The sequence below is a fragment of the Maniola jurtina genome, chromosome 16 (genome assembly GCF_905333055.1).
Source record: "Maniola jurtina chromosome 16, ilManJurt1.1, whole genome shotgun sequence".
NCBI classification, from domain to species: domain Eukaryota; kingdom Metazoa; phylum Arthropoda; class Insecta; order Lepidoptera; family Nymphalidae; genus Maniola; species Maniola jurtina.
Genome location: NC_060044.1, coordinates 167978 through 195247, shown reverse-complemented (window position 1 = coordinate 195247; position 27270 = coordinate 167978). Strand labels below are relative to the sequence as shown.

General features: G+C 42.6%; 3 protein-coding genes across 3 annotated transcripts; 2 read left to right on the top strand and 1 right to left on the bottom strand.

Moving 5' to 3' along the window:
* Nucleotides 1-8358: 8358 nt before the first annotated feature.
* LOC123873076 (translation initiation factor IF-2-like) lies at nt 8359-10917 on the top strand. The gene has a single exon (XM_045917760.1). It carries the CDS (start codon nt 8528-8530, stop codon nt 10676-10678), a length of 2151 nt encoding a protein of 716 aa, XP_045773716.1. The 5' UTR covers nt 8359-8527; the 3' UTR covers nt 10679-10917.
* Nucleotides 10918-13751: 2834 nt separating this feature from the next.
* LOC123873077 (zinc finger protein 768-like) lies at nt 13752-18738 on the bottom strand. The gene is made up of 6 exons (XM_045917761.1): nt 18354-18738; nt 17846-18065; nt 16732-16910; nt 15925-16008; nt 15047-15300; nt 13752-13888 (listed from the first exon to the last, which is right to left on the bottom strand). The coding sequence occupies exons 1-6, from the start codon at nt 18625-18627 to the stop codon at nt 13877-13879; spliced, it is 1023 nt and encodes a 340-aa protein (XP_045773717.1). The 5' UTR covers nt 18628-18738; the 3' UTR covers nt 13752-13876.
* Nucleotides 18739-21033: 2295 nt separating this feature from the next.
* On the top strand, nt 21034-23691 carry LOC123873423 (SR-related and CTD-associated factor 4-like). Its single transcript, XM_045918266.1, has 3 exons — nt 21034-21048; nt 21816-23008; nt 23120-23691. Exons 1-3 carry the CDS (start codon nt 21034-21036, stop codon nt 23640-23642), a joined length of 1731 nt encoding a protein of 576 aa, XP_045774222.1. The 3' UTR covers nt 23643-23691.
* The last annotated feature ends 3579 nt before the right edge of the window (nt 23692-27270 follow it).

Sequence of the window (27270 nt, the reverse complement as noted above, 5' to 3'; positions counted from 1 at the left end):
CTATAAGTCTGTCTGCTAGCTGTTCACGGGCCACTCGTTAAACCGATTTTGACGAAAGGAACAAAGATACGTGTAAGTAGCTTACATCTCGAGGATACGTAGGCTACTTTTTATTTTCTTGACATTTTTAAAAACCTAGATCCACAAGAATGACGTCGCGGGTATCAGCTAGTACTTTATAATCCACATTTTACTGTAGCTTCTAAGAAATTAAATGACATAAGTAATTATTTAAATACTATTATTGAAATTGAGTCATCAAGTCATCACCATATACTTCAATTGATTAATTTATCACACTGAGTCGTAGTAAGAGCTGTTGGATGGTGAATCAGTCAGCAAACAATTGACATAAATAGCGATTTCTCTTGGAGTGACGCGTTGTTTAGCCAGCTGCTGCTGTGGCGGGAGGCAAACAGAAGCCTCCGTGACTCACCGTTGATACCTTACACCGAAAAACATATAAAACACGCAAGTCCTGCTTTTGCACAAATATTTCGCCGTCTTCTCAAATAAGTCAATAAGTAGTGTTGACTATTTGAAAGGACGAAAAAAAAGATTCCAACGAATTGAGAACCTCCTCCTTTTTCGAAGTCGGTTAAAAAGAACGATCAACGTCTGTATTTAGCGCAAAGACTAAGACACATCAAAAGTATCTAGGGATCAAGTTTTTTTTAACTTCATATGTACACAATATTCAATTAATAGGTATTTGCCTACCTTTTTGTTAACTTTGTTAACTTATAATAATAATAATAATAATAATTTTTATTTCAGGCAATATAAGTCACAAGACAACCCATAACAAACAAAAAGAAAAAACACAAAATAATATACAGCTTAATGTAGATATACATAGTATATAAACTAATCTAAATAAAGCTGTTGTTGTCGCACCGATGCAGGTTTGACCAATTTTTAGAAAAAGGATTACTTAGATCTTCGTTAACAGCACACAAGATGGAGTTAGTACTGTGTCTTAGTCTTTCCCAGAAGGAAGCCGTCCTCGCTCTGAGTATGGCGAAGAAGTCAGGGACCCTCGCCGCAGCAAACATGGCTTTAGCACTGCAGAAACGCGGATGCTTCATTAGGATGCGGAAGGCGTTGTTATATTGTATCCTAAGCGCATTATAGCTGCGCTTGGTAAACTTTGTCCACAGTTGACATGTGTAAAAACATCGACAAAAAGCTTTAAATAACGTCATACATAGGAATTAATCTAAGAAGCCAGTATAGAAGATTAGATTTGGAATAAAGTATTAATTGGATAATTTTTTGTAGCTAAAAATTTACTTGATGTCATGTACCACAACAATGCAATGTAATGCACTGATTTTTTACCCCACATAATATCTACGTAGAACTTAAAAGGGTGAAGGGTCCATGGGTCCACCGCTTTGCCCCACAGGTGGGTCTACGGGTATACCACCATATAATATGATCTACCCGGTAGTCCCACTGGTCTACGGTGGGCAATGAACTGCGCACACAATTAGGTAACTCTCAAGATTCAAACAATATTGTTCTCTTTAATTAATTAAGGTTTCACCTAATATCTAATTTATACGTGAAACTCCGGATGTAAAATCAATATAATTGGAAGTAGGTAGGTACCTTACAGCATTTATAAATAAAGGGAAAAGTTAACAGTGTACAATAAGTACATAATATACCTAATTGATTTAAATTAATATTTCCTATGCAACAACGTCTCTAGACTAATTTTATATAGATGTACCTAGTTTATACTTATCTATTAGTAGGTAGGTATCTACTTATTGCAAAGTTTAATTGACACGATGTAAGGCATCCAGAAGATATGCAGTCACTTTTCCGTCTTTCGATGGGCTAGCTATGACTGATAATAATGTTTGTTGACAAATCGATCCCAAATGCGAAAGTGTCTGTGTGTCTTTTCATTTCACATGCCATTCGTTTAGCCAATTTTGATGTTTGGTACAAAGTTAGCTTATATCCTGGGAGGGACATAATTGTATGCCACATTTTATCCCCGAACAATCAAAGAGTTCCCACGGGATTCTTAAAAGTCCATCCTTTTAACCGATTTTAATGAGGTAGGTACAGAGATAGTTTGTATTCCGGTACTGACATAGGCTACTTTTGCACCGGAAAATGAAAGAGTTCCCACGGGATTTCGAAATGTAGGTACATCCACCTGGATGAGGTCCCGGAGATCATCTATTTAGTCAGCGATAACTTGTATCTCGGAAATGAATATAGGCTACTCTTAATCCCGGAAAAGCGAAGAGTTTCTTACGGGGTTCTTCAAAAACCAAAATTCACGCTGACGAAGTTGCAGACGTCATCTACGTTTACATAAAAATATGAAGAACCTTGAAAGTGCGCGAAATTGTAAGTGTAACATTAATTTCGCGCACACAGATCCGGTTGACTTGCACTCTGTAAACATCTAGATGCATTGGAAGTGGGGCTAGTTTTTGTGGCCTGCGATTTAGACTATGTCAAATGAAGGTTGACTAAAGCTTGACACATTTGGAATTGTTGTTAGTACAAATCAGTTCTAATAGATCTCTAGGTCTCTATTTCATCGTCATGCCGGCTATCTACTGAGCACAGATCTCGTCTCTTCGAGTGCGGATGTCTTAACGACCTAAGTTCTATAAGTAGTATATATTAGTATTAATGCCTATATATTATGGTGATTATCTTCGCTGAAGGGCGCGGTTCCCACATCGATGTGAATTGCGCTGCTTTGGTCATTGAAGTTTGAACAATGTCTCTCGCGATAATTGCGCTACTCTGGTGAATTCTAATGCAATGCTGTCGTGGGAACTCCAAACAATAAGTGCTAGGTATAATATCTCACTTGATGAAGGCTATTTTTCAAGTATAAATAGGCACTCATTCGATTAATAATAATCAATTAAAAGTTCAATACCTGCACAAATAATACGGAAAACTGTGAAATACAGAGATGGTCAGGATTAGCTACGAGTAGTAGAGGTACAATCAAGAAGTTGTTAGCGTTTAGTGTACATATAAACATGACACAAAAAAAATCCTGAAAGGCCGGCAATCATGCATTGGCGCGGTTCCTATGGTGCTGTAAATGTTCATCGGCGGGGGTAATCACTTAACACCAGGTGACTCGCCTGCTTGTTATTTTTAGTTAAACAAAAAAAATTGTTTCAGAAACGAACGAATTGGAAACAAAAATCAAACATGAAAAAAGACGAATTTGCTAAGTTATTGTCTACTTGCACGAAAATGAATAAAAATAGCCACAACCGGAAGAACAGAAGGTCTTCATATCAGTATGGTGAATAGCGTCAGCTGGCTTTACTTGTGCGGGGTACCATTAATTCGAAAATGAATGAAACCGACCAACTGACTTGTAGTGTGACCATGAGGGACTGAAGTAGATAACCATAATTTCCAAAGTAATCCAGCTATCATCATCATCAGCCCATCGTCGGCCCACTACTGAGCACAGGTCTCCTCTCAGAATGACAAGGCCACGCCCGCCCACTGCGGATTGGCAAACTTCACACACTTTTGGGGAAATGATGGAGAAATCTCAGGCATGCGGGTTTTTCTTCATCGTTAAAGCAAGCGATATACTTAATTAATTGCTTAAAATGCACATATTATCTTCGAAAAGGTAGAAGTGCGTAGCCGGGATCGAACCACCGACCTCCTAAATAGTAGGCCGACGTTTTAATCACTAGGCTATCGCCGCTTTTTCACATAATAATATGATGTACTTACTCAATCATGATGTTAAGAATAAAGTTAGGATGTATGTAGAGCGGACATTCTTCTATTTCCGATTGGCTCGTTCATCGTCACATACCGTTAGCACTAAATAAGACGGGTAAAGTATTTTGTGCCGTTAGCCAAAATCCTGGCTCTATCATAACACCAGTCGAGCGGAAACCTAACATCATTTAAAAAAGTTGTAACATGTTACGCCGCTATCGAGCTGAGACAAATCAAGCGGAAAGGAAATTGTTTATTAGTAGGTATCTCATGACAATTTGCATAACCTGCTATTTAAAATCACTGCCTTTCTGTAGCCTTCCTTTTCACAATGTTTTCAGAACACGCTTCCATTCAGTTCTTGGATTGGATTGAAGTTCTTGAATACCCTGTATCACTTCGACTCTCCCCGCTGCATTGTGATCGTCACCACTTTTTACAGTTCCTTGCCAATAGGTACCTAATACGTAAGCCGCCAGAAAAAGCTGTATTTTTCTGACTGAAAATAAAGTAGCTTCCTTAGGTATACGATGTGTTTCTCCAGGTGGATGCTGAGTTCGTGCATTAGAGCGGGGCAGCAGCAGAGTCTCGACACACTCCTGGGATAGTCACACTGAAGACTAAGGCTGAGATGTATAGAGCGCACTTTGACTTTGCTCAGACTTAGACACCGTTAAAGCGAGATAGTATTATACTGCAGCTGGCATAAATCTCTTGTTTTAACTGAAACTTAAGCAAATTCAAAGTGCGCTCTATGGATTTCAACCTTAGTCTGCGTTCGTGAAGACGAGACAGATTACCGTTACGCCTCCCTGCGCGTCGTCTGCTCAAGCCTGTCCTGTAATTATGAATGGAACCGACGTCGTCACCCTACGGCTGCCATGTGGAGTGCTCTGGTGTCGGCGCGTGCGCAGGTTTGCGTCCGGAAACGAGACAGCGTCACGGCTGTTAACCTTTGTAATGACTTCGCGACGCATCTTTACCAGTGACGGATTAAGGCTACTTGGTGCCCTAAGCAATCCATGCCTGTGGGCCCCCCTATCCGTATGTCAACTAGAATCGGTCTTTAAACCTTTACCGCCTAAAAACATTAGTTTTTTGTAAAATAAGATGATGAGATGTAATGTACTTTAGAAGTGGAGTAGTTAGATTCGAATTGTTGAATGCACAAGCGGGCAGCGAGTGGGCAAGCGGGAGTGGGGTTATGACTCTAGATCGGACTCTATGTCAACTTAAAACGAGCGAATCTTCAAATTAGTCCTAAAAACTTTTTTTGGTGCGGTTTTTGGTGACGTGAGAGTGAGACGTGATGCCCAAAGGACGGATTTTTTTTTGTGCTTCTTCTGGTGCCCCCTTAGACGTGATGCCCTAGGCAATTGCTTAATTTGATTAAGGGTTAATCCGTCACTGATCTTTACACCCATTGAGTTCACAGATCAAGAGGAGCAATCCTCACACATCTGACGTCCAATCAATTTATTTCATGTAGGACACCGTTTCGGCACACAAATTCTGTAGAGTAGAGTTAGAGAAGAGAGAGAGACAAGAAACAACAGTTGTTATTATAAAATCATCTAAGCATCATTATACCATCTTGTGGGCAACTGAAAACTCAGCCGGTTGATTCCATGCTTTGCCTCTAAAGAATTCATCAATTGTACAATAGTAAGTAATAGCCTCGACTAATAAACTTTGCTTTTTCATTTTTACAGTCAAAATTACTAATGAGTATCGAAGCTTGGAACTAAAAAATATTATTTTTTGTTTAGCTTTTATTTACATTGCCATATAATCAGAAGTGCCAATAGGTATATTTACATATGACTACCTAATACAGGAAAAAATATATAACATTTTTTTTTTAAATTATGCATAAGAATTCCTTATAAGTTATATTTCGCCAAACTGCACCGCCAATAATTATTAAGCAAGACTTTTTTGCGGGACATCGCCACCTCCAGTAATAGGTGTATCGCATCTCTCTGTTCACAACGGTAACTTGGGTAACTTCTTACAAGCCGACCGGTAACCGCTTTACTGTAACTGGCGACATTGCTGAATTGTGTGTTTTTTATTTAATTTAATTAAAAAAAATTACAAATATGTATATGCATTGGAAATTATTGTAGACATGTCCTAGAAACAAATTCCTGAATGGCTGGCAACGCATCGACGGTACCTCTGGTGCTGCAAATGTTCGTGGGCGGCGACCTGCCTACTCGTTTGCTGGCTATACAAGTGTAAATTAAAAATTTATAACACCCCCGACAAGTGAAGGTTACAGTAACTAGAAAAGAGCTAATAACTTTCAAACGGCTGAATCGATTTTCTTGGATTATAGCTAAAAACACTCTCGATCAAGCCACCTTACAAACAAAAAAACTAAATTAAAATCGGTTCATTAGTTTAGGAGCTACGATGCCACAGACAGATACACACGTCAAACTTATAACGCCCCTCTTTTTGGGTCGGGGGTTAAAAATGGCTGCATTTTTTAGATTTCAATTAAAACGTTTAGTTTAAAAGTTACACTTTCTAAAGATTTTATTGAACTAAACTACGTTTAAATATGAAAGTTCTGAGGCTGAGGAGCACGCTTGAGTATTTTGCTGTAACAGCTTAGAAGTCGTAAATATTATCACAGCAAAGTCGCGTGAGATGTGAGATAAATAAATCTTTTTGGCAGGCGTTAACACAGAAACATACGTTTCATTTATGGTTTGCTCCGACAGGCTGCGACGTAACGACAAGTGTTCTATGACAACAGGAAACGCCCTTCTTCTGTACCTATTATTATTTAAAAGGAGAAAGTAACAGTTAGCTAACTGAAGTATCAACCCAGAAACTTTAGAGATGTTTTTTGCGTGTAGGTTCCCTTTGTAACGTAACCGTTTCGGAAATACTACCGAGTGAAGCCGGGGGAGTGAGTTAGTACAGAAGTGAATTAAATCCTTTCTGAACCACATATTTTTGAGATTTGCGCTTCCCATCTGAGGCCGTCTGGCTTTACCTATAGTAAAATGTATGTAGTGATGCTGCTGAATATTAAGTTGATATACTTAGACATTTACAAGGAGTTTTGAAATCATGTGCTAAACGGTGGTAAGTGAAATTCTAAAAGAACGGATTGTTGCCTGTCTAAATAATCTTTTCTTTTTATCGTTTTGCAGTAATTGCTATTAAAAAAACGGGCTGAATTGCTGAACGGGCTGAACCACTTCCTTCTTGGAAGTCGGTTAAAAACATTACTCATTTCGAATTCTGGGCGTCCAAGGTTCAATTCCAGGCACGTATACATAATTTAAAAAAATTATGTTTTTCTAAATTGTGTCTTTAAGCAATTATGTAAAATATATGAGTTGTTTTAACGGTGAAGGAATAGTGATTCGTGAGGAAACCTTCATTTTATTTATTTATATTTATTAAACTTATTATAGAATATACAGAGCATTTTGTTACATTTAGTCATAAGTGCCACAAAACCAGTCGGTTTTGCCGGTCACACCTCAGAGTTCTCCATAATGTTCTCAAAGGTGGTTGACTATCGCCTAACTAAACCCTTCACATTTTTAGAGGAGACCCGTGCTCAGTAGTGGACCGGCGCAGCGATAGTTGATCATGATCAAGTTCGGAAGAATCCCTCTTAGATTGCGTCACTTATACCTACCACCCAGCGAGAGTGCAATTAAGGGCTGGATAAAAAACTCGAGTCTTTGGTAAAAGGCTAGAACTGAAGTAGGTGCCTACTCGTAGGTTTCTTTATCTGTTTGCGTAAGATGATGATGACACTGGCAAATTGTTTTGGTATAAAGCCTTGGTGTAAAGCTCTAACTTGTTGTTGTATTTTCGAAGATCGTTTTCTAGAATCAGGCGTTGATTCGGCGTGGCGCGTGCCCTAACCTTGCTTGAGTGAATTCTTAATTGTTACTCAATCGGATAATTCGCCATATCATTGTTATCAATGCCTCCTTGAGGTCAGCTGTGGCCGTGATTGTTGACTTTGGAAACGCGTGAAAGTTCGATGTAAGTAAACTTGTAAATTGAAGTAGCCATAGAGTAGGTAAAACCAGATATAGAATGTAATACTTATCACAAGTACACGTTGCAGCTCGTTTTGCTAAATCTTCAATCCAAAAATCTTCAATAATAACCCAAAAATAATAATAATCAGCGATGATAGGCTAGTGGTTAAGGTGTCGGTCTCCTGGTCGGCAAGTCCAGGGTTCAGTCCTGTTCCTTAGGGCACGCACCTTTAACTTTTATTATGTTGCTTTTTACCTAATAATGAAGAAAACATTGTGAGGAAAATTGCATACCTATTTGAGAGTTCTCCATAATGTTTTCAAAGATGTATGAAGTCATTCACACTGTCATTCCATTTGGATTCGTCTATGTAGATCAATATAAAGAATAAATCGATCGTTGACGCGGATGTGTACATTAAATGCTATTTTCTGTTATTTTAAAAGAGGTGCTTGAAAGTTTCAACGTTAAGTTAACGAAAAAACGATGAACGATTACTCAAGAAATTGACGATTACTCAAGAAAATTTTCCGCAATCAGTTCGTTGATTGAGAACAATAATATTATTTCATACAATGAATTTAATGACATTACCCTCAGGTACTTCGTTCGATATGAGTGGTGTACTCGGAAATCGGGATCGATTATGTCGTGTTAGCGAAGAGGAATGGAGGGAGGGCGGCGCGCTCACGCGTGACGCTTGGGCAACGGTCGCCGCGACAAAACTGCGCGCGCGCCGACCCGCGCGACACTAGCCCGTGCCATGCCGCGCGCGACGCCGCTGCTGCTGCTGCTGCTCGTCGCCGTCGCGCGAGCCGCCGACGTGTTCGTCATCGCCGACACCGCCAACCAGACCCGCGCCATCGCCAGGATAGCCAACGAGACCATCGTCGAGACCGACGACGCCCTCGCCGCCGGCAATGACACGGCCGGCGACCCCGTCGTGCGCAAGAAGCGAACCTTCGGCGACATCGTGTTCCGCGGCCTAGCCGACGTGCTGGGCTACAACGTGGCACGCAAGGCGCCGCAGGTGGTGTTCCCTCCGCCGCTGGCGCCCGTGCCCGGCATCGACGCGCCGCTGCCGCAGAGCCCCGACGCGCCGCTGCAGATCCCCCTCGCGCTCGCCGCCGACCCCGCGCCCTGCGCCCGCGCCGCCGCGCCGCCGCCCTGCGCGCCCCCGCCGCCTCCGCCCGCGCCCAAACCCAAGCCGGCGCCGCCCCCCTGCCCCAAGCCAAGAGCGAACCCGAAACCCAAACCCAAGCCGCGCCCGAAACCGAAACCGCAGCCTCCCCCGTGCGGCGCCGGGCGCGCCAACCCCACCACCGCGGCGCCCTGCGGCGCGCCCGCGCCCAAGGCGGACTCCAATCTCGAAACTATCTCCTCCGACTTCCGTTTGGACTTCAACTTCAATAGAAAACCGGCGACCACAGCGGCGGCCGCGCCCCCGGAGCAGCCCGCGGAGCAGACGCTGGAGCTGCAGCAGCAAGACGCTCCCGCCGCCGCCGTGGTCGCCATCCGGCCCCAGGCCGCCAAGCTGCCGCCCGAGCCGCCGCGCAAGCCGCGAGTGTACTTGGACGCCTTCGTCGTACAAAACGGAGTGACTCAAAAGATTCAAACGATCGACGCTCGAAATGCGGACCAGCACCAAGCCGACAACGATTATCTGTCGTACGACGATCCGCCCGAGCCGGCCGAGCCGCCGCCGCCCGCGCCGCAGCAGCCGCAACAGGCGCAGCAGCCGCAGCCCGCTCTGGACGCCGACTACGACTACATGCTGGATTCGAGCGAACGCAGCAAGCAAGTGCGGGAATTCGGCTCCGCGGTCGACAAGTTCTGGGACCAGAAGAAAAAGAAAATGAAGAAAACACCCGCGTTCGACTATCGCTCCGTGCACTTTGGCGATCGTAATCTCGCTAACCCGGTGCGAGACCAGAGTGACCGAAGCGACGAAAGGTATCAATCTATACAGGCGTCGGACGCGCAGGCGCAACCGCAGCCCGCGCTCGACGACGACGACGAAGAGTTCACGACGACGACGCTGAACCCGCGACGACGACTGAAGCCGCGCGTGTTGCCTCCGACCGAAAAGAATCCCAACCAGATAGATACGGTGACGGTCCAAGTGCCTCCCATTTACAAGGAGAAGCGACCGAGGAAGTTACACCGGGAACGGCCGGAGTCGGCCGAGCGGCCCGAGCGCGACGAGGACTCGCTCTACAAGCCCTACGAGTACAACTACCGCGGCTCCGACGGGGACGGCTTCTACGGCTACGGCCCCTACCGGAGCCCGGCGGCCGGCGCCTACCGCCGCGGCTCCGACGCCGAGTCGGAGAACAGCGAAGCGATATATCAAACGGAACAGCCGAAGCGGAAGCGCAGGCGAAAGATCAAGCGGAAGACTCGGTCGATATACAAGCACTACACCGCGGGGGACTTCGACTACTACGGCAAGAAGCTGCCCATCTCGCGGGAGGAGGAGTACTTCCGCGGCCTCACCATCCCCCCGCCCACCCGCGACCCCGACGTGGTCCGCCTGGAGCGCGCGCCCGACGGCGACGGCCACTTCCTGGACGACCACGAGAGGCTCCGAGACGACCCGGAGAGAATTAAAACCAAAAAGAAGGGCGGGAAGAAACAGTCTGAGGACAAGGACGGCGCGGACGAGTCGGAGAGATCCGAGGAGGCGGACGGCGAATCCGAGCGGCTGGAGGAGAGCGAGGGCTCGGCCGACGCGGAGATATCGAGCGAGAAGGAGAGATCGGGCGAGAAGGAGCGCGCGGACGAGCTGAGCCCCAACGCGCGCGTGCGCGAGACCGGCTACAAGAACAACTACGTGCACGCGCACAACGTGCAGGTGGACGACAACCAGCCGCTCGTCAGGACCGTCAAGCGGAAGAAGCCCAAGAAGCCCTGACGCGCAGCGACGCGCGACACCCGCCATAATCATAGTTATTTATTACAAAAAACTTTGGACTCGAAAGCTTTCGAGATGCCGAGACGCGATCCGGCAGCCGAGTCCGGCGTCATCCGAATCGAAATCGAAAGCGACCTGTGATGTTCTATTTAAGTATCGTGAACTGTATATTCTTTATTATTTTTATACTTAGCGTTAAGAAAATTGTATTAAGTTTCCTAATAAAGCGTTTCGTCAAATCTATTTCATTATTCGCATTGTAGTCGAATCGGGCGTTGGGGCGTGACATTCGATTTCCACAAGGCGAGCGGCGACCGCGGCACTGGGTGAAGGCCCGAGATGAAAAAGAAAACGGAGCGGTCGCAGGTCGATGCCACCCAGACTAATTCCAACATCTAAGTAAGCCACCCTCACAGCAAGCCACGAGTAGAAGGTATAATATATAGATTCCTGGGTGGAACATAATAGCTTTCTGATCACCAAAAACCCCTAAACTAAAATGCATTAACTCGCCGCAAACTAATTCCCATTTATTTACGACTTACGAGCCTATTGCAAAACATTCGCTTATTATAAAGTTATAGATTTAGAGCTCAATCAATCGCCCAAGGTTGTATCATAAAGAGCTTGCTGTAATAGGAGCATGGTAAATTGAATTGTTAAGTAGGTAAGTACTTATTTTTTTTCTTTACAACTGTTGCGAAAACGATTTTCTAAGAACGCCACAAAAAGCATCGAAGAAGGAGAAATTACAAATTGCCCAAAAGGCAGGAAAGAAAAAGCAAGTGTTGACTGTAACAAACGTTTGTCTAATGATTTTTACATAATAACACTCAACAGTTATGTAATTAAATGTTTTGATTTTCCCGGTTGTGTGTGGCACTAAAGCAAAATTCTTCAAAGGCAAAGGCAATTATGAATTTCAAATAGGTAGGTATGGTAGATAAAGCAATTATTGCCAAATCAGCGATCAGTGATATAATGATGTGCAACCGAAGTACACAAAACACTTTTCTATAGAACTAAATCGAAGCAGTCGGCTATTTACAAACAGAAAGCAAAGTAATCAAAAGATATTTAGGCCCTGCCTTGTCACTTCAGCTTAGCGACCCGTGGTATGTCGGTTACTCAGGTTCTCCTGTGGATCTTGTTTCTGATCTGATCACGTAGAGACTCTGAGCATAGCTCTCTCCATCGCCCGCTGACGCTGAGTGATTCCGAGCGTTTATATGAGACCCATAGTTAGCGATCATGTCTCGTATCCATATTATGTCATCAATGGCAACACGCACGTTTCTAAGACTTTGGTCTTCAAGCACTTTGGACTAGAAACATCTCGAGCTGCCCGTGGCTGCCCGCCCGAGTTGGATTCAGCGGGTAACCTCTTTCTCGAAATTGGACTAGTACTCCACTCTTAGGTACTTAGCTGGATTGTGTGTCCCAGGTATTAGATAATAATCAATGATAATAATCAAATAATAAAATTGATCTTGGTGTTTGACTATATCTTTCGTCAGTCACTTGTAGTAATAAGATCGATTTTCACCTCAACTTGCTGTAGTAAATATAATCTGATGTTTTTGTATTTTTTTTTTGTGTAATAAAAAGTTTTTACTTTCGAATATTATTTTATTTAGTTCGGCTATACCCACCCTGTTGCACTATTGTCGTATCTACTCCTGACACAAACTTTACGCTTAGTTGGAGGGGAAAGGGGAATATAAGTCATGATTAACGTGGCTAATATTCTTTTTTTTTAGGATCCATGCCTCAAAAGGGAAAATGGAACCCTTATAGGATCACTTGGCTGTCTGTCTGTCTGTATGTCCATCAAGAAAACCTATATAGGGTACTTCCCGTTGATCTAGAATCTTGAAAGGCAGGTAGGTAGGTCTTATGGCACAAGTAAAGGAAAAATCCGAAAACTGTGAATTTGTGGTTAAATCATACAAAAAAAAATGTGTTCACAAAAAATTTAGTTCACTGAATCACATGTAGATGGCGCAGACCATTATTAACTTGCAGAGTTCTACATAAAGGTGTTAGGTATATCTTGTACGATGGTACGAAACCCTTCGCATGCGAGTCCGACTCGCACTTGACCGGTTTTTAAAGCAACATTGAGTTGATCAAAACTAAGTCACCTGACCAAATCAAGTCAATGTCCTAGCGCTTTCTACTTAACCTAACACTAGTTAGGTCACACGTACTTAGTAAACAGCCCTCTCATAGGAATCTCCCATTTATTGCGACAGAGATAAGGGCTATATTTCTGTGTGTGCAGTTGTCGAACAGCCAGTGGCCATCGATTAGTAGGTAGCGAGCAGACCTTGACCGCGGCAAATTTTTCGCCAACCTGATTGTTATAATCTAGATTGAACTAGCAACTGAATTGTGCACAAATTAAAACTACTTGACTATTGACATCCATACCAATATTATAAATGCAAAAGCAGATGGTCATCAAATTTTCGGAATCTTGCTTTAACGGTGAAGGAAAACATCATGAGAAAACCTACATGCCCCTAGAGTTCTCCATAATGTTTTCAAGGTGTATGCATTCGGCCAATCCGCACTTGGCCAGCGTGGTCGGCCAAACCCTTCTTATTCCGAGAGGAAAACTATGCTCTATTTTTAGACTTGCCTTTACCAAAGTTTAAAAAATCTATTAAAAGTATGCTCCTGGAAAAAGCATATTATACAATCGAAGATTATGTAAATGATAAAAAAACATGGATTTGACTCGCTCCAGCAATGCACGGGGCTGCAATTGCTTTTATACTATGATATATTTTTGTAAATTGAACAGTTAAAAAAGAGCAACCGCTGATTTTCTTGCTGGTTCTTCACGGTAGGAACGGCATTCCGAACCAGTGGTAAATTATTTTGACAATTCAAAACCACTTATCTACTTCTACTTCTCTTACTTCTACTTGAATAAAAATCTATTCTATTCTATTCTATTCAGTAGTGCACCGGCAATGTGTTGAACTTGTGTAAATAGTAGTGTCGTACCTGGAACCTAAGTCTATAGCATTTTTAGTTTTATTTCATAAAAAAAAAATACATAACGTTCGTAAAAACTAAAGTTTATTCTTTGATGGATGACTAGATTGCTTTATGATGGAACTAAAACTATATATTTTATGAAAGAATTTTTGTCGACTCGGTCCAAGAACTTGATTTTCTTCGAACATTTTACGATGTTTTCTGAAAAAAATAAGAAAAATAATAATTCTGACAGCAACTTAGGCTGATACCTATAGAGCGCACTTTGACTTTGCTCGGACTTAACTGTTGAAACGAGACAGCGCTATACCACTGGCATACATTTGTCTCGTTTAGCAAAGTCAAAGTGTCCTCTATAGATTAGTATTCGCATTTCTTTCTTACCAATGCATCAATGTAATAAGAAAAGGGCAGACAAACTTAATTTACTTTTAAAACGTCCAACCTTGTGGCTTGGGCATAGTTTTTAAAATTTGTAGAGTAGCACTATAAGTTAGAGTTAATTTAAAAGTCTTTAATTTAAAATTCATTTTCCGTTTTTTTCAGCAATATTAAAAAGAAAATCCATACTTAATATTATAAATACAAAAGTGTGTGTCTGTCTGCTGTTACGTTTTCACGGCTCAGCTACTGAACTGATTTTAATCAAATTCGGTACAGAGTCAGCTTAAATCTCGGGGATGGACGTAGGCTACCTTTTATCCTGGAAAAGCAAGGAGTTTCCACCGGATTTTTAAAAACCTAAATCCACGCGGACAGATTCTCTGGTATCATCTCCATCCATCCATCCATCCATCAGCCTGTATGCGTCCACTGCTGGACATAGGCCTTTCCAAGAGCGCGCCACCAAACACGGTCCTCCGTCCTCCTCATCCACCCACTCCCCGCCACCTTCTTCAGGTCATCGGTCCAGCGGGCAGGAGGTCGTCCCACACTGCGCTTACCGGTACGCGGTCTCCACTCCAGAACACGTCTGCCCCATCGGCCGTCGGTTCTGCGACAGACATGACCTGCCCATTGCCACTTCAGCTTGCTAATCCTTTGAGCTATGTCGGTCGCTTTTGTTCTTCTGCGAATTTCCTCGTTCCGGATTTTATCCCTGAGAGTAATACCCAACATAGCTCGCTCCATAGCACGCTGAGCGACCTTTAGTTTGTGGACGAGGCCAACTGTCAGTGTCCACGTTTCTGCTCCATACGTCATCACAGGTAGGACGCACTGATTGAAGACCTTAGTCTTAAGGCTTTGCGGTATTGGTATCATCTAGTATTCAATAATTTAAATAATAGTATTTGATTCTTTTTAAACCGTTCTCATTGTGCGAGGAGGCTCGTGCTCAGTAGTGGTCAATGTTCTCACCACGCCATGCGCGTTGCGCAGGTGCTTGTTGAGCGACTGCTTGTGGCAGTAGCGCGCGGGGCACGCGGCGCAGGCGTGCGCGCGCGCGGGCGGCGCGTGCGTGCGCGCGTGCAGGCGCAGCGCGCGCGCGGAGGCCACGCGGCGCGGGCACGCGGGGCACGCGAGCGCGCGCGTGGCGTGCGTGCGCAGGTGCGCGCCCAGCTTGTTGGTCGCGAACTGCTTGCCGCACACCCAGCACATGTATGGCTTCGCGCCTGATCATCACCACTTATATTAATTAAGGAAATAAAATATATTCGTACGTTTAAGTGCGGAAACCAGCCCAGAGAGAAGAAGAAAAAGAAAATATATTCGTAGTTGTTACAGTTGTATTGGTATATGTAAAGTAAGGTTAGTGTGTTGGTGACCGCTTGCTGGCGACTGATTGGTCCGGCAGGTTGAGGACGAAAGATTAGAAATATATTGTAAAAAGGAAAGATTTGTTGATAAGAAATGAATGGGGAATAGAATAGTTATCCTCCTATACGTTAGCATGTATGACAAGACAAGGTCTACATGATATGATGGTGTCGAAAGCGATTTATAGAAGTTATTTTTGGTGGCCATGAAATTGAAAGTTTAGTTGCAAACTGCGATAGATGTCACACTGCATAGAGACATGCCTCAAAGTACTACGATACAAGTACAAATTCATGGATTGCCCCTGCCGGCGCAGGGCAAAGGTTGCACATCGACTTGGCATGCGCCTTAGTTAGGTTGTAAGAACTACGTCAACTCAATGAGCAATTAGAGCGTTCAGGGAAAGCGTCACATAAACGTTTAAAAAGGAATAGCAATAGACACTTTGCATTCTCCTACATTTGTTGAAAATGATCTACCTGTGTGTGTTCTCATGTGATCACTCAAGGTGTTCTTGCTCCGGAAGCTCTTCCCACACTGTGCGCAGCTGTACGGCCTCTCTCCTGAAACAATTTAGACATTCCGTTACAAATCAAAATATCATACAGTATTATAATAATCATTTAGTAATAGATATTTATACATGTGACCAATAAACTTTTCTAGGGTTCAGCTGTATCGATGAACTGTAGAGGTACAGGTAGAGATGAAATTTTCACAGTGTATGTATTTCTATTGCCGCTATAACAACAAATAATGAAACATTTAAAATGGCCGCCATGTAAATTGCCTCCACATACTCTGAAAAAGCACAACTTAGTATGGCTGCTATTGTACTTTAGTTTTCCTTAGTTTGGTTAGATATCAAGATTTCATTGTCAGTTTGCAGTATTCAAGGTCGTGTGGGCAGCGTATGTGCGCCTCTTACGCGGTTCAGCGAGAAGCTACTCGTTTACCTTTTTTTCATTATTAACTAGCGCTAGGCTGCAATTAAATCTGCTGGCAATTGATGATGCAGCTTAAGATGGAGCGCGCTTGTCTAGAAGATGCCTATTCACTCTTGACTTGAAGGTACCCATATGAAAAGTGAAGGGGAAAACTGATGCTGGAAGGGTGTTTCTTAGCGGTTCAAATTAGAAACAAGGAGGCATACGAAGGCAAAGACCACAAGACTTTGTATGTGGTTGTGGAATTTCGGCTACATACCAGTGCAGACGTTGACGAAGCTTTGCGGTACTTTTTAAGGAAAAAATTTTCTTTGAAGAAAAATGTTTGGAAATTTATACCATTATGTTTCCTGATGTGAGTGTTGAGATTAGTGACGGAAGTGAAGGTCTTGCCGCAGCCTGCCGCCGGGCAGGCCTGGCGCGCGCGCGCCGCGCAGTGGCGCAGCGCCGACGCGCGCGTCAGCGTCGCCGCGCCGCACTCGGGGCATTGCCAGTTGCACTCCCCACTATGCCGCTTGCTGGAAACAATTAAATGTAACATAAACTCCATGCCCATGACTTGGTCCACCAGGATCTAGGTTTTTTATAATCCTGTGAGAACTCTTTGACTATCCAGGATAAAAGTGGCCTAGTGCTGTCTGTCTACAGAATTACCACATTTACAACAATATTGAACACAATGGTTTATCCTTCAATTTATTTTGTCTTTGATTTTAGCATTTTGAGCTTTTATGAGAGTTATCCATATAAAAATCAAAATCACTCAAACTAAGTACTACTTATTTATTTATTTATTTATTGAAAAGGTACACAAAACAGGTTGTTACTAAAAATGGCCCAAACATAAAAACAAAAGATCCTTATCGAAGTGACAACCCCAAATAGGTGTACACAGCAATACTATACCTAAATAAAATATACATTACACAAGATATACACAGAATTTTTAAAATGAAGGCTTAATAGAAATGTACAAAAATATGAATATAAAATGGTTTACTACATGATTTTAAGTATTTAAATGACAAATATGCATAGAAGTTAACTACTACTATTATTGTACACCTAACTAAGTAGTTAATAGTAGGTAAAACCTTTTGATAGTTTGAATTGTTAGATTTGTAAGATCATAGTGGTGATAATTAATTACGTAAACTTAAAACTAAAGCTACAAAAGTTCCACACAAGCCCAGGTTTGAGAAGAAACCACAACAAACTCATCACTGTTTGGAATAGAAATATTTTTTTCTGTAATAAACTTTTTACCCGTCAAATGCATCTACCATTGGTTTATAAATCAGAATGCCTTTCAGAATTGCCATTATAAATATTAAACTTTTTTGGTGAACTAAATGCATAAGAGATTCCTAGAGCCATTACGAAGCTATCAAATATTTTTAAGCCCCATTCAACTTAGCAGCTGACCTTATTAAGTACATAAAATTATACTCACAGATGAAGTTTATAATTAAACTTTCTAGTGAACACTTTGCAGCAAAACTGGCATGTATGTGACATAGGTTTGTTTGGAGAACTCTTCCACTCATGACTATCTACATCTTGGGCCTTTGCTTGAATACAGTTTTCATTCTCATTTGAAGTATTCTCTGTGCTGTTTTGTTCTGCATCATTGTTTGTGGAGGAGATGGAACTGTTGTCAACATGGCTAGTATCTGAAATGTAGAGTTTGAAATTGATACAAATAAAAAAATTATAATTGGATGATTTCTGCAGATTGAATATACTTGTATATTTTGAAAACCAGACGCAGCATTAATATCAATATAGAGTAAAAACCTTAAACAGTATTTTTTATTTTATTTTTATCAATCTGTCTGTCTTTGCCTGTTTAAACACATTATAAGTAGAAACTAGTCTAACCTTGCATTATTCCCTTCGCCTCCCAAGCTTGAACAAAACTTAGGTTAAGGTTCATGAATATACTCGTTTATCTTACTTACCTTTAAGGTTTTCTTTGAATTGCAGAAATATTTCATTGGCCCTTTTACACTTGTCCAAGAATTTGGCAAACACACTGAATTCGTCGAGGCATTGGCTGCAGATAGATGCTGGGCCTCCGTCATTAATGTGAAACTGTAATTTCGCGTCTTTTACCAGTTTCTCGTAAACACAACAATCATGTTTCTTTGAAAACAAGGAACAACAGTCGGTTTTCACTTCAAAGCATATTCGACACACATTATCAAGATTTTCAGCAACAAAAATGTTTTCCATGTTTTAGTATTAAATGGGTATGTTAGAGATTTCTACTTTTTATTCAATTAGTTAAATTGAAAATTTTAAGAAAGAAAGGACAATGTTGGAAACGACCATGCGCAAAATCAAAACAAACAAATGTCAAAATCGTGTTGACACTTTGACAGTTTTCGACCATTTTTCGACAGATAGAACGTTTCGTTTTACGCATCTTATACTTAGATTTTGTTGCGTATTTTTTTTATAAATTTAGTCTCTAAGGTACTTCCCGTATGTATTCTATTGTCATGCTACAAAATAAATAGAGGGTTAACCAAGGGGTAATATAGACTACTTTTTTAACTGACTTTAAAAAAATGGAGTTGTGTTTCTGTGCCTAGTACACTGATATCTCCGAGATTTCTGAACCGATTTGCGTAATTGTTTTTTAATCGATAGAGGAACTTTGAGACATTTTTGCATAATTTTTTTAAATTCCAACTCCTCAATCCTGATGCTGCAGGGCAGGGGATGATGCATGCTGACCAATCCACGCGGGCGAAGCTGCAGGCATCATCTAGTCTATACTAATATTATAAAGAGGAAACCTTTGTATTTTTGTATGTTTGTATTGAATAGGCTCAAAAACTACTGGACCGATTTCAAAATTTCTTTTACCATTACTTAGAAGGATTCTTCCGAATCCGTATAGGCTATATTTTATCCCGGAAAATAGAAAAAATAAATGTCCACCCGTGCGAAGCCGGGGCGGGTCGCTAGTATTTTAATATAATGCGTCACGTAAGTTGAAAAAGTGGAATGTCCGAAGCGGAGAAACCAAACTCTAGGTGGGTAGGTACGTGATGTCTAACCTCATCATCATCATCATTCATCACTCACGCCAGTATACTACTGAGCACGGGTCTCTAAATGAGAAGAGTTGAGTTAGCCCTTAGCCTATAGGTATGATCCATCCCGTTGCAGGTTTCCCCATGTTATGCTTAAAACGCACATAACTCTGAAAAGTTAAAACTTAGAAGTGCGTATCTCGACTAATGAGAATGAATGTAAACATCGTAAACTAAATATAACGTAACGAAATAGGTCTCAGCCGGGTTTTGTGTATTTTAACCTAAGATTATGGAACCTATGGGCATTTTACATTAAATCTATGACTTGTATGACCTGCGCAAACCGTCATGTTGCAACTTCAGTTAAGACTACTTGTTTTGCGATCACTGCAGTACCAGTTACAAAAAGGTTACTTACTAAAGATAGATTAGGATTTACCTGCCGTCCGTAGGCCAATAAACCAGTCATAAACCCATTTTCACCACACGTTACGTAACACGATTAGGATCATTGTGACATAGCGTCCAACTGTAGCACGAGATAATGCGATACCGTGCAAGGCGGCCGGCGATAGCGAAAACGAAGGAAAGTAATGTGAACATTTGGTAACCGCACGCGTGCTCCGCATTAGAATGTCCTGCACGCACAGGGCCGTATCCATCCATTTTTACACAACTGCTCAGAAAGAGGAGTGTAATGTTTTTTGGGTTCATGTGAGTTTCTTTTTTCCACAATTCTAAATACCTGAACAGATTTGGATGTAGGCATGGGGTATGTTAGAATCCTTACATTATGCTCTGTGGCACTGGCTACTATGACTGGTTTTGCCGTAGCCATTTATTACTGCAATTTTTTTTAATAAAACTTATACTTAGCTAGCTAGGCCTAATCGTATTACTGTGCAAATCGTGCTCGAGTGGAATGGTGCCAATAATATCGGCTGTACCTACTTAGGTGCTGAGCAGTCCGACTGATTCTTTACGCAAAAATGGTCCACCACCCAGTTCTTCCGTCACCAGTTGAGGCTATCAAGTATCAACCGAGATGAAAATGTGTCTCCTAAACAGTTTTTAGCAATTAATAAGACTCCACGACCCCTGGGTCTCCAAAACAACAATGTGACATGTAACTCTCGATTAGAAAGTTATATTATACTTTCGCCGCTGCTGAACGGTTTCTATATCTCTAATTTAAAGAAACAGTGATCACAGATGTCAGATCCGGCCCTGTGTAGACTGGTACAATTTTCTCTCGATTACGTTTCTTGATTGATTGGTATGCGCGTATTCGCACATGTTACACGTATGACGGCAGCGCCCTACGTGACCGTTTTGGACAATCGATCGAAGCTAAAACCAACTTTCTCACAATAAAATAGAGTGGCTATTGCATTGGTTGTTCGTTTCTGATAGCAGTTCGTTTAGGCAGGATTGAAAGCCGCAAGGAGGAGGCTCGTTACGTCCGGAAGCCCGAGTGAAACTTGGACGTCGGCTACATACTAATATTGGCAGGTTTAAGTTATAAGTATGGGTGGAGGCGGAAGATGCAACTGGTTTTTGGACGAGTGTCGCGCCGACCGGGCGACTGCACGACATGAAAGTTTCAGTTGTAAGTATCCACGGACATGCAGTGATAATGTGGTGCAGTGACGTGATAGTGACGTGTTTTTAAAGTGTCTTAGTGATAGGTGCTCCATCGGATCAATATACATAGAGAGCAATGCAGCTGGCGGTTCTGATGTTAAGTGATTACCGCTGCCCATGAACATTTACAGCACCAGAGGAACCGCCAATGCGTTGCCTACTTTTCAGGAATTGGTTGGCATTTGCCCTAATTCGGCATTTGCGTCCTGTGCCACGAGTAAATTTATTTCTGGAAATACGATTTCTGTTAAGATTAGGCTACATACTATTATTTTACTTGTGGTACCACTTGTAGGTAGCTGGAGACTCTATCGTATTGGAGATTCATACACCCAGCAATGGACTAAGCCCACCGCAGTCTCGAAGTGGTCACTCTGAATGAGGCTCCCGCCACTTAATCACAACTTTGTGTTCAGTATCGTGTAGATTCTTGTCACATTTTTATGTTTAACAAAATCTTTTTCAAAACGATACTGAAATCTTGAAAAATAAATACAGGCATAAGATCTGGACTTCAATGCCCTATAAGGATAAAGCTTTTCTGCTTGCTGTGGGCTTCTTCTGAAACCAGGGTGCATTTAGAACTCTCATAGCTTTAAAGTTGATGTTAAAATATTATCATCATTACATACCCTCACCCATTCGTTTTTCAATAAGTGTATATCGTTGCAATCGTTGCAAACGCCATTTCATAGAAATTGTAAGTAAAAATTCCCATGTAATGTGTTCCAGATCTGCTTGGCGTTATGTGCGTGCGTGTGGGCCGCGGCCGCAGACGTCGCGCACATCAAAGGAGCCAAGTCAAGGATCATCAGCCGCTTGGCCGGGAAGCACCACAAACGAGGCATCCTGTCCGGCGTGCCTCCGTTCAAGCTGGGCCATGATATACCCTATGTGACCCATTCTGTGGTGAAACCTTTAGTGGTTACTTACCCGCCCACAGCATCAGTCGCAGCGGTGAAAGTACCAGTGTCAGGCTCTCACTTCCCCCGCTATCCCGTACCAGTGGGGCATAAAGTGCCAGGGCTACCGCATCCGCATTACGCACTCAAGTTCCCTCACCATAGATACGCGGCGAAACCTGATCATCATTTCCATCATCATCATCATCACGTCGCCCCGAGGCCCTTAGTGCCCGTTGTTCCAGCGCCGCCCGTGGCTCATGCTGCACCCGTGATCCCAGCGCCTTCTCCGACAGTCGCCGTAGTGAATGCCGCGCCGCCCCCGCCCCCAGTATTCCCCGCACAACTTCCAGTCCCCGCGCCGCCAGTGCCAGTAATTCCAGATCATTTTCATCTGAAACATTTTCTTCCCGCCGCAACGGCGCCTCTTCCTCCTCCGCCAGCTCTGCCTGCCCCTCTTCTGCCCTTACACCAGCCTTTCCCTTATATAATTCGTCCCGGTGGAGCCGTGCAGACTTCCTTCTTCGCAACGTATCCGCGATACCCACTCCTAAATAGCTACCAAGCTCCTCTCATACCTTTCGCACCTGCCGCTCCAGCTTTGCCAGCTCCGACACAAGTGCTCCTCGAGCGTCCACATTTACATCCGTATCATCTCGTGCCTCAAGCCGCAGCCGCGCACGGAGTGGTGGAGCAACACACGCCGAATGTCGTCGTCGAACAAACGCCAGCTCATTTCCATTCTACACAATTAGTTCCACAGCCCCATGTTCACGTGCATCCCGCGCAAGAAGCACTACCACAACCCGGTTTCCACTTGCATTCCACTCAAGCCGTACCTCAAGGTATTCCTTTACACCCGACCCAACCTTCTGTATCCGTAGAGCACGACGGGTGGTCTCCGGTGGCTCCGGCGCAGCCGCACGACCTCGCCACGTCTCACGAGGCACACTACCCGCACCATCATCATCACTTCACGCAGGAGCAAGGCACCCAAGTGTACGAGCACCACACGGAGAACGACTACCAACACCAACTGCAGCACGACTACCAACATCAACAGCAGCACGACTACCAACATCAACTGCAGCACGATTACCAACATCAACAGCAGCACGACTACCAACATCAACTGCAGCACGACTACCAACACCAATTGCATCACATCCAACAACAGATCGAACAGGCGCAGTACGAGCAGAGCTTGCACAACCAGCAGCAGCAGCCCGCGCCGGAGTACGGCGTGCCGCAACAAGAATACGGTCAACCCAACGAATACTCTCAACAAGGACAAGATTTTGGACAGCATCAGCAAGATTTTGCTCATGCTCAAGAATTCGTCCAGCAAGGGCATGACTTCGCACACCACGCTCAAGACTTTGCCCACAACGCCCAAGACTATGCTCACAACGCCCAAGACTTTGCTCAACACGGTCAAGATTTCTCGCAGCACGGTCAAGACTTTTCTCAAAACGGGCAGGATTTCAACCAGAACAACTATAACGTAGCGCACTTGGGCCAAGAGTACGGAGTGCCGCACCAGGGCGTGGAAGGGCGGAGTTCCGAGGACAGCGCAGAGCAGCAGCCCCAGTTCCACAACCACATCCCCCTCGGCCTCCAGCCGCCCATCGACAGGCCGCTAGATCATTTCCAATAGTTACGGTATAACCGCATAGCTGGCAGCTTGAGAGTGTGACTACGTCATTAATTTTACCATTCAAAGTTCAGCGCGGAGACAGCGCCTAGATATTGCGATAGTTTATTTGCATTTACGCGTTATCGCTACCTCGTCGAAAGATATTTGTGATAGGATTATTTTACGAAATGTGGACATCTTCGCGGATGGGTCGCGGGATGTGTGTGCTCATTCCGTGCATACTAGGGATTGCAATCCAGCGGCATTTTCAATCCAGCTGGATTTTTGCTGGATCGAAGCAAATCCAGCTGGATCCAGCGCGGATCCAGCACCTATCGATTTTTGAAAGAAATGCAATTTTTTTTAATGTTTTAACCATAGAAACTTTAATAACTGACTACCTATATTTGTTTGTAGTTATATTGTGAGGTCCTTACCCATGAAAAAAGCGTTTTATATGGAAAAAAAAGAAAAACATTTTAAACATTTAGAAGTTAGATACTATGTATTTAATCAATCGAAGTATGTACCATTTATCTATACCTACACTTTCGCCATTTTGTAGGTAATTCATTGATTCCATTGCTGAAATAATTGTGGGAGCGAGAATTAATTAAATCTTTGAATTCTTTTCAAAAAATTGTCTAAATTCCGAAAAAAAGTGTTTGTTGGAGCAAGTTTTGGGGAGTATGGCGATTGGCGGGTGTTTCCAATCACAGATCCTTAATTTAGCGACCGTTGGACGTGAATTATGAGGTCTAGTGCTATCCTGAAGCAGCAGTGGGCTATAGCAATTGACCAGGCTCCGTTGTTTAACGGCTAGCCATCCACCTTTTCCAACGTGGTTTGCAATTTTACACAATAGAAATCTATCGTAATCTTCGGGCTAGATCTTATGAAACTGTAGTGTATGATACGAGCACTGGCCTACCAAACACTCACCGATAGCTTTTTCTTTTCATTTAGGTACCTATTTTACTAACTTGGTAGGGTTCTCAGTTTCTCATTCTCACTAATTTTCGAAATAAAGTTACGTAGCCTATCCCATTGCCACTTAATAGAAGTTAAAGTTATAATATAATTTCAGACTTGAGCTATGTTGTAGTTTTTTTTTACTTTTAGGAATGACATTCAATGGTTTTTGCGCGAAAATAAACATAGTTAGCTGACTTTAGCTGATTGCGGATCCGCACCGCTGGATCCAGCGTCAGATGCTGGATCCAGCAAGCACCAAAAACGTGCTGGATCCAGCTGGATTGCTGGATTGCGGATCCAGCATTGCAATCCCTAGTGCATACCTATACGCTCATACATTGGGGATCGCTGGTGCCATAGGCTCATTGTTAATGATGAGAGATTGCACAAGATTATCTACTTTTATCACTTGACACAAAAGTTTGGTCATAGAATAAAACAGATTTTTATAAGTCACTTAGGAGAGTGTTTGTGTGAAGAAATGAAATAAATATGTAAATATTTTTATGGTTGGAGTGGGGTGCGGAATGTGTTGCATTGGTGTAATGTACAAATTGCCTAATTTTATATTTTACGAGTATTATTAACATAGCACTAAGTTTATTTATTGTAAAAACACATTTTTCAATAAAAGAAAATTATAACTACGTTTTTGATTTTTTTTTTAAATATTTCTTATATTTAAGTCGGTAAGTAGATACCTACAGTGAAAAGGGTTATGGAGTTTACATCTATAGACTTGTCATGCTGCTCTAAAAAAACAATCATAAATCAATAGGATCGAAGTCAAAAATCGAGCTAATAAATAATTATAACACTATGGTATCCCAAGGCCTTCCCTACTCATATTATTGTTAGCTGTGGTAAACGGCAATATAATATTATTACTAGACTAGCTTATGCCCTCGATTTCGTTCGCGTGGACTACACAAATTTCAAACTCTTATTTTACCCCCCTTAGGAGTTGAATTTTCTAAAATCCTAATAGATCACACTTTATTGCCGGTGATTTAGGTTTTTAAAAACTCGTGGGAACTTTTTGATTTTTCGGGATAAAAAGTAGCCTATGTCCGTCCCCGGGATGTGAGCTATCTCTGTACAAAAAACTGTCAAAAATCGGTTAAACGGAGGGAACGTGAATAGCTAGCAGTCAGTCAGACAGACAGACACACTAAACTTTCGCATTGATGATATATGGAAGTAAGTATTTCTTATATCAAATGCTTGTATGTAATTTCTGAGCTATGTAATTGCCACCGCAGGCATTAGGGCCCACTGTGCACACGTGCACCAGTGCAAATCTACATATTATATCTGTTTTTACACATAGGTACAATTGAATGTAGCCCTGTCTCTGATATCAGGAAACAGTGAAACAAGCGAGTCTGAATTACATAAATTATTTTGAACGGCAATAAATACGAAGTTCTATTATTTATATAATAGAGATAGCATGGTGATGAGGACGTCGGTCGGCCTTCTTTTCCGGAGGTCGGGGTTCGATCCCGGGCGCGCACTTCTCACTTTCAGAGTTTTGTGCGTTTTCAGCAATTAAATATCACTTGCTTTAACGGTGAAGGAAAAATATATCGTGATTCAGGAGGAAACCTGCATGCCTGAGAGTTGTGTATAGTGTTCTCAAAGGTGTGTGGAATCTGTCAACCCATACTGCGCTTGCGTGGCAGACTATTGCCCAATCCCTTCTCATTCTGAGAGTAGACCTGTGCTCAGTAGTGGGCCAACGATAGGTTTATCATGATAAAAATATAGGTACATATAACTACTTATAAATTTAGCGATTTACCAAAGAACTAAAGTGACCGCTATAGGTCCAGCTAGTATTATACCTAAGTATAGGGACGTTGGAATAGGTAGCAGTGGGCTGGTTACGTGTTTAGAGGACCGGAGTCGAAAGGTCCTTGTATCGGATCTTTTTTATGCCTTCAAACTAGAAATAAGTATAAAAAATGGCATGGCTAGGGTTTACCAACGCTATATTGTGAAACTCACATGCAGTAGGTAGGTATGTATATTAGAATTAATTTACCGGCTCTGTGGGGAAACTGCACCAAATAAGCTCTGTCAATGTAAATAAGTCTCGGTCGACAGCGGAAACTTACAATTTTCGCTTATTTACTTTGCTTAGTTAAAAAAAACCGGCCAAGTGCGAGTCAGACTCGCGCACCGAGGGTCCCGTACTAGGGTAATATTTCCGACATTTTGCACGATAAATCAAAAACTGTTATGCATAAAAATGAATGAAAATCTGTTTTAGAATATACAGGTTAAGCCCTTTCATATATGATACCCCACTTGGTGTAGTTATCTGATTTTTTTAAAAAAAAAAAGAATATTAGCCATGTTAAATGACTAATATTCCCCTTTCCTCTCCAACTAAGCGGTCAGGCTTGTGCTAGGAGTAGGTACGACAATAGTGCAACGGGCGGGGTTTGAACCGTCGACCTTTCGGTTTTCAGTCCACTCCTGTACCGGTTAAGCTATTGAGGCTCTAAAATTAAAACACATTTTTTTTTAAATCATGTAACTACTAATTCACGGTTTTCGTATTTATTCCTTAACTTGTGCTATAAGAGCTACCTACTTGCCAAATTTCATGATTCTAGGTCAACGGAAAGTACCCTATAGGTTTTCTTGACAGACACGACGGACGGAC